Source organism: Gopherus flavomarginatus, chromosome 4 (genome assembly GCF_025201925.1).
Source record: "Gopherus flavomarginatus isolate rGopFla2 chromosome 4, rGopFla2.mat.asm, whole genome shotgun sequence".
NCBI lineage: Eukaryota > Metazoa > Chordata > Testudines > Testudinidae > Gopherus > Gopherus flavomarginatus.
The window spans coordinates 16,906,274-16,921,195 of record NC_066620.1 but is presented as its reverse complement, the minus strand read 5'-3'; the positions used below and the strand labels follow the sequence as shown (position 1 = coordinate 16,921,195).

The following is a 14,922-nucleotide window of genomic DNA, read 5'->3' as shown; positions in this document are numbered from 1 at the left end:
CTGAAGTTGACATACTTAGATCTACTTACTGTGGTGTCACTACGGTGAATCAACTGACGATGCTCCCCCTTCGACTCTGCCTGTGCCTCTCACTGACATGGAGTACAGGAGTCAACTGGAGAGCACTTGGGGATCGATTTATCGCGTCTAGACTAGAGACGATAGATCGATCGCTACCCGCTGATCCAGCCGGTAGTGAAGACATACCCTTAGAGTATAACTCAGTCTAGTATGAATGTTTTTAGAGGGAGATGAGGCAGAATTTGGTGCAGCACATCTCAAGCCCAGCATTTTGGAAATGGAAGCAATGACCAGGAGGGCCTTGTCTAAGGGGATCCTCCAAATCTTTGGTTTCTGATGGCATTGGTCAGGCAGGGAAGGACCAGAGGAGAGGAAGCATCACCCACTATCCACACTGCAAAGCAAGCCCCAAGAATGCAAAATATTAGAACTGCTGAGGCCGCCCCCTCATCTATTCTTTCCAGAACACCATTGGGCAAGGCTCTGGGCTCTGCAGCACAGAAATCCTGGGTTTTAAAAGGGAAATTCCATGCATGCTGCAAGCAGCTGAATTTAATTTTTAAAAAGGGGGATTTAACAAATGAAATATTAACATTTATGTAGGAATACAGTAGCCCTGGTGGTGTGTTTTGATATTAAATTCAACTCATCCCCACATTTGCCATTTTTAATATTCACCAGATTATCAGAGGAGCTTGTGTTTAGGGGTGGGCTGGTGGCTGTGGCTTTTGGAATATGGGAGGCAGTTTGTAACTGTGAAATAATCACTTCAGCTGAGAAGTTTAAGCCGAAATAATAGGCAGTGAAATAGACAGCCAATTTCAATATTACTGCTCTTAGGTTTCACAGGTATCACGGCACTGAGATAAATGGGCAGTTCACACACCGCAGAGCAGCAGTTTAAGGTTGTTTGGAGACACTGACGTACACTGTTTGTAGTTGGAAGGTTCTTCCTGCAACCCATAAGGACTAGAAATGTATTTCTAAAAATGGATTCTGAAGCACCATTCTGCAGTAAGGAATAGATCCCACAGCAAATTCCATACCACGTACAGGATCCTGCTTTAAGGCATCCTGGGGAAAAGCATACAAGAACAATCCACCACCCCCACCACCCCCCGACTGAGAGGAAAGAGGACAGATTTCTCCACTACTAGCAAGCTTTCCACTTTCTAGGTTTCAACTGATTTGAACTTGGATAGAGGCCACATAACAGCCTATCACTAGGACAGGGACTGTAGCTCCAAGAAGAGTTTTTTTAACCTACCTTGATGAGGTATCTGGTAATATCCCTCCCAGCAATGTCTAGTCGTCTGGTAAGATGAGGAAGAGAGAAACCTTCATAGACTGGGCAAATGTGAGTTACACCATCTCCAGAGTCCACAACAACACCAGTCAATAAGCCTAAGTAAGAACAATAATATTATATCTAAAAGCAGATCCAGACGATGATACATCACAGTACATTAGGGCCCTCCTAACGGGACCAACCGGGTGGCCAGCCTACTGCCCTGATGAAGTAACTGTCCTAATTAAGAGAGCCCTTTCCCCTTCTGAGGAAAGTCCGATCACATTTTTAAATAAAATATTGTAGTAAAATGAAGTTCTCCACTTCATTTCAACTATTTGTTTTAAGCTTTACTTGGAAAATTCTGTATGAACAGAGATGAACTCCTCCACCCTAATCTTTTAAAAAATGCTACTAACCCTTCTTAACTGACTGCAGCCCCATCGTATGGAATTTTTTTCTCATATCCTGACATCCCAATAAACCATGTTCCAATTAAATGGAGAACATTTAAACTGATTAATTGCTGGTTGGGACATAAAATTCCTGTTTTCTGTATTAATGTGCAAACAGATTAGCCTCATTTTCAAAGATGCTGAACACCTGGAGATCTCATTCATGCCACAAGTAATTTACTTTATTTGAATAACTGAGCAGAATTGTATGGTTTTTGGGTTGGTTGGCACTGGAGTGCATGACTTGAGGCTTCTGTAATTTCACATTTTGTAGGATGTAAACAAAAGCCACTTAAAATTACAGCAGAGCCAATAAATTGGCCATTCTAAGTTTGTTTTTTCCAAGGACAGTCTCAGATTAATTTGGGTTTTGAAAGGGGTTTGCCAGACCCTTAGGAAGTCTAGTTCCAGTGAGAAGTTGGGGTTTTTTTGGTTTAGTCAAGTTACGAGAAACGCATTATTGTGATAATTTATAACATCCAGAAAGTGAAACAGCCTTGAATTGGTCATGTAAGCAAAATACGGAAAGCAACTAGTTAGAGTTAATGATGAAAAGTAAGGCTCGATCTATACTTAAAACCTATATCAACATAGCTAAGTAGGTCAGGGCTGTGAAAAAAACCTACACCGACTGACTGACATATTATGCCAACAAACTCTCCAGTGTAGACACTGCTAACTCAACAGAGGAGTGCTCCTGTGAACATAGCTAATGTCATTTGGGGAGATGGTGTTCCTACCTGGCAAAAAACTCTGTCGGTGTAGACTGCAACTACACTGGGGGCTATGCTAGCATAGGCTATGTCTGCACTACAGAGCTTACGTAGAATCTTTAACTTTAGTTTCTGATGTGTTACCACAAGCAAATAAATACATTTAAATATCAGATTTTTAATCTGACAATACCACTTTAAAGAGGTTTTAAACAGGATTCTGGGTTTTGGAATTTATGACTAGAGGTTGAATTTCATAATTCACTTTAAACAGCGAATTTTCAAACTATTAATTCTTCATCAGGAATGAGGCTGAAGATATTAGACTGATTTGGTTACTTATGGACACATACATTTGTCATAACAGAGCCTCATGTATATTAGTGAATTGGAGTATCTGCCAACCAGTTTATAAATGGAACATTCTTGCAGAGTAATATAAGGTAGAACAATGTTATCACCACAGCAAGGAAAGAACTAATCAATCACAGGAGACTAACTGTAAAAAGACTGTTGTGGAATGTTTAATTTTGATGGATAAGGATCGTCCTTTTAAAAATACAATAAATTACTCCTGGAGGAATTTTGTGCCACTGTGTGCATGCAGAATTCATGTCCCCTGATTATTTCTTTGCTTCCCCTCAGAAAAAATGACTTTCTGAAGGGGAAGCAAACTCCCAGCAGTGCAGGCTCGTCATTTTCGGTGCCCAGAGCAGCTGGCAGAAAGGTATATCACTGGGGGCGGGGGGATGCCCATGCACATAGTTTGGGGAGGGCAGGAGCAGACATTACCCTCTCAGAGGCAAGGTGTGGGGGAGCATGCAGGGTCATGTGCCATTCCCACCCCCCATTTCTGTGATTGTCAAGCTACCCAGGGCTTGTTCTGCTTGGACTGCCAGAGAGAGGGAGGTCTCAGTCATTCCCATGCTGCGCCTCCCCTCCCCCAGCACGTTTCCGGCTCGCTCAGCCCCTCTCCCCACAAGCCAGGCCTGGGTGGGGAGTGAAGCAGGTGGGGCAGAGCAGCTTCTCTCCTGCCAAGTGCGGAAGGGTGGCTGTTTCGGCTTGCTGACTCTGAAGTCGGACGCTGCGGTCGTCTTCCCTTTCTACGTGTGCTGGGCGCTATGCATGGTCACTATCCTGTTTTCTGTACAAAGATAAATGCCCACAGTAGGGCAGGGGGAAGAGAAGGTGATGGGGAATGGGGTAGGGGTACGTGGGAGTGAGCTGAACGAGACAGGAGGAGGAGACAGTAGGGGATGGGGCAGCGAGAAATGGCTGCACCTGGACCCCCGGCCCACCAAGCCCCATTCCCCCAGGACTTAGACTCACCCCCAGCTGAACCCCTCCCACACCCCAACCCCCCCCCTGCTGAGACCCATTCCCCCACACCCAGATCCCCATGCTGAGTCTCAACCACCTGGATTTCCCTGCAGCCTTGCACCCCCCAATGAGTCCCTATGCATCCAGATCCCCCAGGAGCCTTCACTGAGCTGCCCACGCCCAGAATGCCCCACAGAGAACCCTCTCACCCCACATCTGGATTGCCCCACACAAAGCCCTTCCACACTTGGTGCGCCTGGCGCAGAGGGCCAGGGCCCAGGGATGTTTCTGGGGCAGGCCCAGCCCTTGCACTGTGTCAGGGTTGGGTGCAGCCTCACCGCTGAGTCCATGTCCTAGGGGAGAACGGGGAGAAGAGGTAGCAGGGTTATCACCCACCTCTGTGCAGCCAGAGGCCTGTGCTCCCCCAGCATGCTGGCGCCTCCATATTTATTTACTGACAAATAAAATTTGCAGAATTTTAAAAGATCATGTGCAGAATGTTTAATTTTTTGGCACAGAATTCCCTCAGGAGTAAACAGATATGCAAAATACCAGGTACAAGCAGTAGCTAGTTTCTGGGGACATAGTTTTAACAGTAGCTACATACATAATGTGGTCAATAACACTTATTAATTTTGAATTTGAAGGCAAACATCCTGTTTGATTGGGCATTACAAAGATCTCTAAAGCAATGACTGAAGTTGCATATCATGTGCACTGCAATTCCTAGGAACACATGACATATTAAAGGTATACAAGTATTTTCACTTCTGCTAATAGCATTCATGGGTATGTATGTGTCATCCAGAATTAACCCTTTGCAAACTGGATACATTAAATACTTAGAAGTCTCACACATCCTGTCCTAAGCATTCATTTTGCTGACAGTCTATACATCAAAGTGTTCTATAGGTTACATTTTGTAACTTACTATTTACATAGGAATTGTCTCAAAAATCACATGCTATGAAATGCAGGCACGTGTAGAATTATAAGCTAAATTTCCAAACTCTTTGATATCAGTGAGCATTGCAAGTGCTCAGCACCACTGAGAAAGAAATCAGGCCATGACATATGAGCGTGACTTTAGGCGGTGTCAACAGAGACTCTCAGGCAGCCCTTGAAGTTGAGAGTGGGAAGGAGGTCTGCAGCCCACTCTGCCCTCTGGAGTCCTGTCCAAGAGCTTGAAGTTATGACAGCGGCTTGGAATGCAGGCCCTTGATCGGGAATAGAGAGGTTTATCACCTACCCTGCAGTGGGAATGAAGACACTTCCCTCATGCCTAGAAGGAATATAAATTACCAAAAGAAAAATCCCTCCCAGTGAAAATATGTGCGCGCCAAATTTCAGCCTGGAAAGAATTTTTATTGTTCAGCTATGAACCCAATAAAAGAGGGGATTTAAGAGAAGTTTGGGCAATATCTTAACTCAAGTGTCATAAATGTGTCAGCTGAATTTTAGTGTCATCTTCTATAAGTTCTGAATTGTTGCAGATGGTTTGTTTTTCTCTTATTCTAAGAAAAAAAAACCCACAGCTGGTACTGAAAAAAATTGCTTCAACGGTTTTTCAGCTAGCACTTCAATTTGTAAATATAACCATGTTCAATTGTTAATATCCTGCGCATAACATGTAGTGTGGCAGAGCAAATTTATACTATTCTTGACATAAAAGCTGTGATAACAGATGTTATTGCAAAAAGGCTGTGCACATTCTACCATTTAAAGGTAATTTCACCATGCTACTAATAAAAGGTGTAAGGAGTCAAGTTATCATACACATATGCTTGGAATTAACTCTCTTTCAAGTCCTAGGGTGAAATCCAAGCCCCACTGCAGTCAATAGCAAACACTCATTGGTTTCAACATGGCCAGTTTTTCATCTCCAGTCTCAACGCTCAAACTCAGATTGTGACTTATTCCAACTTGTCCATAGCAGAGAAGTCTACTTCCTTCTCTTGCCCCAGAAATAAAGCAGAGTCATCTTAATGGTTTCACAAGTTTTAGGCATCGACTTGAGGCAATGTAATTTTGCTTCCATAAAATAAAATCAGAGTTTAAAGGACCTGATGGAACCTTTTCTTAAAAACTGAAAACATGCTAAAGACTTTCTGAAAATGACATTTTAAACATCTGTGATACAAGGACACTCACGTTCTATATTGCCAGGTTTTAGCATTTACAAACAAGAATCCACGGTGTTATTTTTATGGGGAAAGGCAGAATAAGCTACGGACCATGAGAAGTACTCATGCTGATGCTCACCAACCCAAAACTCTTGATGAAGATCCAGTCAGCTGGGCTAAGTTATGCTAGTGGTGAAGTGGGACCAAGATCTTCTCTTTATTAATAGCTGGGGCTGTCAATTAATTTTTTGAGTTAATTGCAATTAATCGTCAGTCTTATTAATACCATATTAAGACTTCAGCAAAGTAATGCATTTAGAGATTCAACGTGCTAAGTTATAACCTTTACCTACCTTGGGCATACAAAGTAAGAACAGCTTGAATGGCTACATATACCCCAGAAAACTGGTATGTCTCAAACATTACCTGGGGGGGGGGAATAAACAAAAATTAGTGTCAAAATAAAAAGGAAGTTCTTTAAAGAGTTATAGCAGCTTAAAAGAAAAGTTTACATCTACTGTGATTATTAGGTGATCGAAATAATACATCTTTGCTACCTTTATTGGACAAATATTTAGTAGCATTATGTTGCATGTTGGGGCAACAACTACATGCTTTGATTCTTTGTACCCACCAGTAGCTTCTTGTAATAATTGGATTTTACACAATCATTCTGTTTTTTTATAAACTTCAGGAAGTGATTTATTTCACTCCAATAAGCAACAACTAAATTCTTACAAAGCGGTTGCCCATTCATGCAAATGAGAGGACCCATCAGTACGCAGAGTTGCTGTAGCCATATCAGTCCCAGGACATTAGAGAGAAAAGGTGGGTGAGGTAATATCTTTTATTGGACCAACTTCTGTTGGGAAAACAGTTTTTCGAGCTAAAACAGAGCTCTTCTTCAGGTCTGGGAAATGTACTCAATTGTCACAGCTAAATACAAAGTGGAAGAGATTATTTCACATAAGTAGTTAACGTATTTCAAGGGACCAGTCAAGGTGAGGTGGCCGGTTAACACACCTCCAGGAAGAGGGGGAAAAGGAAGCGGAGAGAGGCTGCTGGGCAGGACATTGCTAGTGGGTTACAGACTGTAATAAGCCAGAAATCCAGTCTCTCTATTCAGTCCATGATTTTTAGTGTCTAGCAAAGTTATGAATTTAAGCTCCCAGGCTTGTCTTCTGACAGTGTTGTGCAGGTTTCCTTTGAGGAGGAGGATTGATGGGTCAGACAGAGTGATCACTTTGTGAAAAGTGCTTCATTCACAGGTGATAGGGTATTTTTGTCTTGTATCATTTTTCTGTGTGAGATCATCCAAGAGTGTAATGATTGTCTGGTTTCACCCACATAGTTGCTATTGTGGCATCTAGTGCACTGGATGAGGTATACCACACATAGTGATAAGCATGTGTAGGTCTCACAGATCTTGAAAGAACAGTTACTAATCTTTCCGTAACTATTGTTCGAGATGTGTTGCTCATGTCCATTCTACAAAAGGTGCGCGTGCACCACATGCACTGTTGCCAGAGATTTTTCCCCTCAGTGGTATCCGTTAGGCCGGCTCTAGTGCCTTCTGGTGTCATGTGCTTATGCGCTGGCATAAGGGTGCTGCCGGCCCCACGCCATCTCAGTTTTTCTTGCCAACCAATTCCAACAGTGGGGCAGGAAAGTGTGTTGTGGAATGGACATAAGCAACACATCCTGAAGAACAGTTATGGAAAGGTTAGTAAACATTTTTTTCTTCTTCGAGTGTTTGCTTGTGTCCATTCCATATTAGATGGCTCACAAGCAGTACACAAGGAGGTGGGTTCAGAATTCATGGACATGAGAACTACAACACAGCTCTCCCGAACCTGGCATTGTCTTGAGCCTGTTGAGTGATGGCATAGTGGGATGAGAAGCTATGCACTCATGACCAGGTTGCAGCAGATGTCTTGGATTGGAACCTTCACGAGGAATGCTGCTGAAGAGGCCTGAGCTCTCATGGAGTGAGCGATCACGATGGCTGGAGGTGGGACATCTGCCTGCTCACAGCATGCCCAAACAGAGGAGGTTATCCAGGATGAGAGTCTCTGGGCTGACACTGGTAGGCCTTTTGTCCTTTCTGCTACTGTCACAAAAAGAGTTCCATGGATCTGTGAAAGGGTTTAGTCCCCTCAGTGCAGAAGACGAGGGCATGCCTAATATCCAATGAGTGATGCTGCTGCTCTTCTGAATTCTTGAGAGGCTTTAGACAGAAGAATGCCAGGAAAATGGCCTGGTTGCTATGGAACTGCAAAACCACCTTTGGCAGGAAGACCAGGTGGGGTCGCAGTTGGATCTTGTCCTTGAGGAACACAGTGTATAGTAGCTCTGATGTAAGGGCTTTGATTTTAGAGGGCATGATGCCAGTGGTTCAAAGGGAGAACCTGTGAGCCTCAACGGAACCAGAATTAAATCCCATGTGGGGGGTCAGCTTGCGGTCCTGAGGATAAATGACAGCCTTTTAAGAAAGTGGACTGTCATTTCATGAGAGAACACTAATCTGCAGTTCACCTCTGGGTGGGAAGGCCAAAATTGTTGCTAAATGCACCCTGACAGACACGAGGGCTAGACTCTATTGCTTAAGATGGAACAAATAATCCAGAATAGACTGAAGGGAGGACTGAGTCAGAAATAGGTCTCACTGAGATACCCATATTGAGAAACACTTCCATTTGGCGAGGCAGGTAGCCCTAATGGATGGCTTCTTACTACCCAGCAAGACCGGTCGAACTTGTTCCAAACAGACCTGCTCCTCTGGGTTCAGCCATGTAACATTCATGCAGTTAGGTGAAGGGAGCTGAGGTTTGGGTGGAGTAACCAACTGTGGTCTTGAGAGATCAGGTCTGGGCAGAGTGAGAGCAGAAGTGAGTTTTCTACTGATAGATATAGCAGCATGCCGAATCAGTGTTGGCGTAGCCACACAGAGCCTATAAGAGTAACTCTTGCCTTGTCCAGTTTGATTTTCAGAAGGATCTTGTGAACCAGATGAACCGGGTGAATGCATAGAACAGAAGTTCTGTTCAAGGAAGCAGGATGACATCTGAGAGGAAGCCTGGGCTGTGCCCTCTCAGTGAGCAAAACTGCTGACATTTCCTGTATTGCTTTGTCACAAAGGAGGTCCACCTCCACGCCAGACATAGGTTGGGGAGACACCCACCTTTGGAAGATAAACCTGGTGACCTCTGGGGAAGGGACCACTCATGGTGACAGGAGAAGGATCCACTGAGGTGATCCGCCAGTGCATTCCAAGGTCCCAGAAGATGGGAAGCCTCAAGGTGGATGGAGTACTTCATGCAGAAGTCCCATAGACAGATGGACTCCTGACACAGGGAGGAGGAATGAGCTCCTCCCTACTTATTGATGTAGAACATGGCCACAGTGTTGTCCATCAGAACTTGCATGACCTTGCCTGTGATCCGGGAAAAGAACACTTGGCAAGCTAAGTGGATCGCTCTGAGCTCCCTGATGTTTATGTGCAGGAAGATTTCTTCCTGGGACCACAGGCCTTGAGTCCTGAGGCTGTCACGGTGGGCTCCCCAACCTAGGTCTGGCGTGTCCATGGCTAGGGACACTGATGGTTGGGGTGCAACAAAGGGGACTCCCACCATCACAAACTGTGGATCCTTCCACCAGTTGAGGGAGGTGAGGACCAGGGTTTGAACAGTAAGCACCAAGCAGCCCAAGTAGTATCTGTTTGGGGAATAAACTAAAGCTAGCCATGTCTGCAGGGGCCTGCAGTGTAGTGCTGCATGCCGGACCATGTATTTGCACACGGTCATGTGTTCCAGTAGCTTGTGGCAAACCCAAGCTGTCCTGATTGGGTGGACGATGACCTTGCATATCAGGTCCAACGTAGTCTGTAATCGGGCCTCCGGAAGAAAGGCTCTGGCTTGGGTCGAGTCGAGCACTGCCCCAACAAATTCTGTTATCTGAACTGGAAGAAGAGTTAATTTTTGCTCATTTACAAATAAGCCCAGTACTCAAAAGGTGTCTTGGACCAGGGCTGATGCTGTTTTTTACTCGAGCCTCTGTATGACCCTGGATTACTTAGTCATCAAGGTACGGGTAGACCTGAATTCCTTGCTGCTTGAGGAAGGCAGTTACCACTGCCATGCACTTCATGAAAACCCAAGGGACAGTGAACAGGCAGAAGAGAAGAGCGGTGAATTGAGAATGAGTTTGGTTTACAATAAACCTGAGAATTCTTCTGTGGCCATGGAAGACAGAAATGTGAAAGTAAGTGTCCAAGTCAAGGGCAGTGCATAGTCCCCTGGAGCCAGAGAGGGAAAGATGGAGGCATTGTTGAGATGATCTGTTGAGACGACGCAGGTCCAGGATCAGACAAAGGCCCCCTTTGGGATTAGGAAATAATGAGAGTAAAACCCCTTCCCTCTCAAATTTCAAATTTCAAGGTACCTCCTCCACGGCCCCCATCCGTAGGAGGGTCTGTACCTCCTGGACAAGGAGTTGCTAGTGAGAAGGCCTGCTTGGGTCCACCAAAGTACCTGCGAGACCCCAGCAGAAAGGCTGAGGTGAACGGAAGCAGTTGACGGTGCTTATAACCTCTCCTTTTTCTCTTATAAGGGTCCTGTCTTGGAGACGGAGCCAAGAAGCATGGCAGCTGTTGAGGCCTTAAGTGCTTTCTTGACGTAGATGAAGCACAGAGGCCTAGGATCCTAAGGGTAGACTTTGAATCCTTCAGGCTACATAGTCTTGTGTCCATCTGCTCTGAAAATAGTGAGGAGCCTTCAAAATGGGGGTCCATTGGATAGACTGGACCTCCTGAGGGAGTCTCGAAGACTGAAGCCAAGAGCATCATCTCATGGTGACAGAGGAGGCTTTTGTCCTGGCCACCTCATTTGCTGTGTCCAGTGCTGCTTGGAGAGGTGCTCTGGCAACATTCTTTCTCTCTTCTAAGAGGGCTGAGAATTCTTGCCTTCAGTCTTGGGGCCTGAAGTCCTTAAATTTGGACAGGGAGTGCCACAAATTGTAGTAAGGCTTGCTGGTTTAAGATATGCAGTTGTAGACCACCTGTTGAATAAGCTTTCCTCCCAAACAGATCAAGTTTCTGTGTGTCCTCCTGTTTCAGGGTAGCACTCAACAGCCACCTGTCCCTTTAGTTAGCCGTTGATATAACAAGCGGCCCAGAGTGGGGTCAGAGTACAGATACTCATACTCACTGGCTGGCACATAATATTTGTTCTCTGCCCTGTTCAAAGTGGAGGGGTGGGGGAGCAGAGAAGATGAAGTCCGTCACAGGGCTCTGACTGGACCAATTACTGCCTCATTAATGGGTACCGCCACTTTAGATGAAGCTGCGGCAGCCAGAATGTCAACAAGGCTATGAGGTGATTCTTTGAGCTCCTCAATCTCAAGCCCCAAGTTAGCTGCTATCCACATTAGAAGCGCCTGATGAACACTAAAGTCATCTTGGGGAAGCAAGCTGCTCAGCCTGGAGATAGCCTCATCTGGGGAGGAAAAGGAAGAGGCCTGTACTGGAGGAGAGACTTCTTCCTCTTCTTCAGCCTGAACAACCTCCATAAGAGCCACGTGCAAATCGGTATGGAGGTTGGTATGGAATTGGGTTCTGGTGCTGGATGTGGAGAAGTGGGAGTCCACCTCTCAGAAGTATCTGAGTAGAAACGGTGGGAAGGTGGACCTGGTACTGGGGGAAAACACCAAAGACTCCAGAATGGCCACTGTTGTTCTTGCCAGATACCAGCGGGGGACCTGTACTGAGGTCTGGCGGCATGTACGAAGGGGGGCCCTTAGGTTGAACACAGGGCTCTGCATCGGACTCGGATTAAGAATCCTCCCTAGCTGTCCATGGGAAACAGTATCTCTCACTGCCTCCAATCAGTACTGAGGATCCAGTGACTGGTGGTGGGCTGGGGATGACCTCATAGAGGACAGAAGAGTGGGCTTGCCTCTAGGAGCCAGAGGGCCTGGCGCAAGGAAGGAGCTTGGAGCACCATGTTCTCTCTTGCTAGAAGACGACGAAGCTGGTGGCTGACCTAATGGGGTCAGAGGGCCTGGGAGCACTTAACGTGGAATGGACATGAGCAGGCACTCAAAGAAGAAAGGTGTGTTGCAGCGGGGTATTGATCATTGTAACAGTGGAGATACATCTGCAGGTTTTGCATCTATTGTTCTAGCAACACTTTGAGTTGGTTTGTTCTGATCTGTGGAGAGCTTGCAGCTGATGAGGAACATAGAGAGGTTGGGAAGTTGTTTGAAGGCCACAAGAGGGGGTTCAGGAAAGATTTCTGACACTCCACCATAGAAGTAGGTCACATCATGGAACAGGCCACCCAAAACCCCCAAGAGAACCTGCTTCAGTATGGAAATAAAACCCTCTCTGATTGCACCCCTCTACTTGTTAACTATCACCGCACACTGGAATCTATACAGGGTATCATCAAACAACTAACAACCCATACTCAATGGGGACCCCATCCTGAAAGAAATCTGGGAGCTTAAATTCATAACTTTGCTAGACACTAAAAAAATCATGGACTGAATAGAGACACTGGATTTATAGCTTATTACAACAATCTACAGCCAACTAACAACCCACTTCAACTGCCCTCTCCCCTCTCTACTTGAAGGGTGTTAATGGGTCACTTCACCTTGAATGGTCTCTTGTGTTTACTAAACAATCTGTTCCACCTTGTACTTATTACACTTTGAGTAGTTTCCCAAACCTGAAGAAGAGCTGTGTGAAACTCAAAAGCTTCTCTTTCTTACCAACAGAAGTTGGTCCAATAAAAGGTATTACCTCACGCACCTTGTCTCTCTAGGACCTATCAGTGTAAGGGCATGGCTACACTTGCAAATATAGAGCACTTTGAATTAAGCCAGCCTTCGGAGAGCGCAGTAGGGAAAGCGCTGCAGTCTGTCCACACTGACAGCTGCAAGCGCACTGGCGTGTCCACATTTGCGGCACTTGCAGTGGCATTGGGAGCGGTGCATTGTGGGCAGCTATCCCACAGAGCACCTCTTCCCATTCTGGCGCTTTGGCTTGTGGGAAGGGAGCCAAGGCATTCTGTCCCATGATACATCGGTTCGCATCCCAGCAATCCTTCTGCTTCCGTCCACAACTGGTGCCATCTTTCAACGTTTTTTGTACTGCACGCTCTGTATTTCCTTTTGGTCTGCGGGAACGGAGCCCGAACTGCTGAGGAATATGCTGAAGTCTTGCCAGCACATCAAGTTTGGCAGTCGAGTTATTTCTTAAGATCCAAAGTGACAGTGAGGCCTCCAACGATGATAGACTCGAGTAATGCATATGACACGAGATTGCTTGTGGCATTCACGGACATGCTCACCACCATGGAACAGTGCTTTGGGGCTTGGGAAAAAAAGCACTGAGTGGTGGGATCACATCGTCATGCAAGTCTGGGATGACGAGCAGTGGATGCAGAACTTTCAGATGAGAAAAGCGACTTTCATGGGACTGTGTGATAAGCTCGCTCCCACCCTGCGGCGCAAGAACACGAGATTGAGAGCTGTCTTGACGGTGGAGAAGTGGGTGGCTATTGCAATCTGGAAGCTGGCAACCCCAGACAGCTACCGATCGGTCGCTAACCAATTTGGAGTGGGGAAGTTGACCCTTGGAATCATGTTGATGCAAGTTTGCAGGGCCATTAATCGCATCCTGCTCTGAAGAACCGTGACTCTGGGTAACGTGCATGACATTGTGGATGGCTTTGCACAAATGGATTTCCCTAACTGCAGAGGAGTGATAGATGGGATGCATATTTCAATTCTGGCACCAGCCCCCCTAGCCTCCAAGTACGTTAATTGGAAGGGCTATTTCTCTATGGTTCTCCAGGCACTTGGGGATCAGCATGGGCATTTCATTGACATTAACGCAGGTTGGCCTGGAAAGGTGCATGATGCATGCATCTTTCGGAACACTGGCCTGTTCAGGAAGCTGCAAGCCGGGACTTCTTTCCCAGATCAGACAATCACCATAGGGGAAGTCGAAATGCCCATTGCGATCCTTGGAGACGCCACTTACCCTTTAATGCCGTAGCTCATGAAACCATACACAGGGAGCCTTGACAGAAGCAAGAAGCAGTTCAACAACAGGCTGAGCCGGTGCAGAATGACTGTGGAGTGTGCTTTTGGCCATTTAAAGGGCCACTGGAGTTCTCTGTATGGGAAGCTGACCCTGGCCAATAACAGTATCCCTGTGGTTATATCCATATGCTGCACCCTCCATAACATTTGCGAAGGGAAGGGTGAAAGATTCACTCAAGCATGGAACTCGGGGGTTCAACACCCGGAGGCTGAATTTGAACAGCCAGAGAGCAGGACTATTAGAGGGGCCCAGCGCGGGGCTGCAAGGATTAGGGATGCCTTGAGGGAGCAATCTGAGGCTGAAAGCCAACAGTACTGTGTGGTGCCATGCATGGGAGTGAAATGCAGTGGTTCCAATGTTAGTAGAAATCTGTGATTGCTACGTATGATACACTGACTTGCAGTGCCTGTAGCTTTCCTGGGCTAAAGCATCTTTTACTTTATGCAGTAATAAAGAATGTTTTCAAAGCCAAAAAATCCATTTACTGAAAAGAAACACAACTGCTTGGGAAACAGAAAGGGCAAGGGAGTGGGGTCGGGGTGGGGAACGGTACAATCACAGATTTGCATATGTCCTGTTATCATACTCAGCCTTCCTGTCTGGAGTTCTGTGCAATGAGTGCTGCACTTCAGGATGGCTATACTGCATGGTGATGGGGGTTGGGTGCAGTGGGTAAGGGTCATAGTTTTCAGGGCTGGGTGGTGAAGCTACAGGTGTTGGAGGCAGCTGGTGGCGATAAAAACCCAGATGTTGGGGAAAGTGGGTTGGGGGTGACATGGGGGCACAAGGGAAAGTTTTGGGACAAGGGCTGTTGGGGGGTGGCGCGGTAGTGCTCTGCCTGCATTGCTATGAGCGCCTGGATCAAGTCTGCTTGGAGCTCCATGATGCTTAT

At 46.1% G+C, this 14,922-nt stretch overlaps 1 protein-coding gene across 1 annotated transcript in view; it reads right to left on the bottom strand.

Annotated features, from left to right (window-relative positions):
• Positions 1–14,922, bottom strand: part of ACTR2 (actin related protein 2) — a 47,104-nt gene that overhangs the window by 4,757 nt on the left and 27,425 nt on the right. Inside the window, exons 5-6 of the mRNA XM_050952194.1 lie at positions 6,274–6,346; positions 1,289–1,425 (exon numbers count right to left, since the gene is read on the bottom strand). Of these exons, the coding sequence (XP_050808151.1) occupies positions 1,289–1,425; positions 6,274–6,346 (210 nt within the window). The remainder of the gene's footprint in view (positions 1–1,288; positions 1,426–6,273; positions 6,347–14,922) is intronic.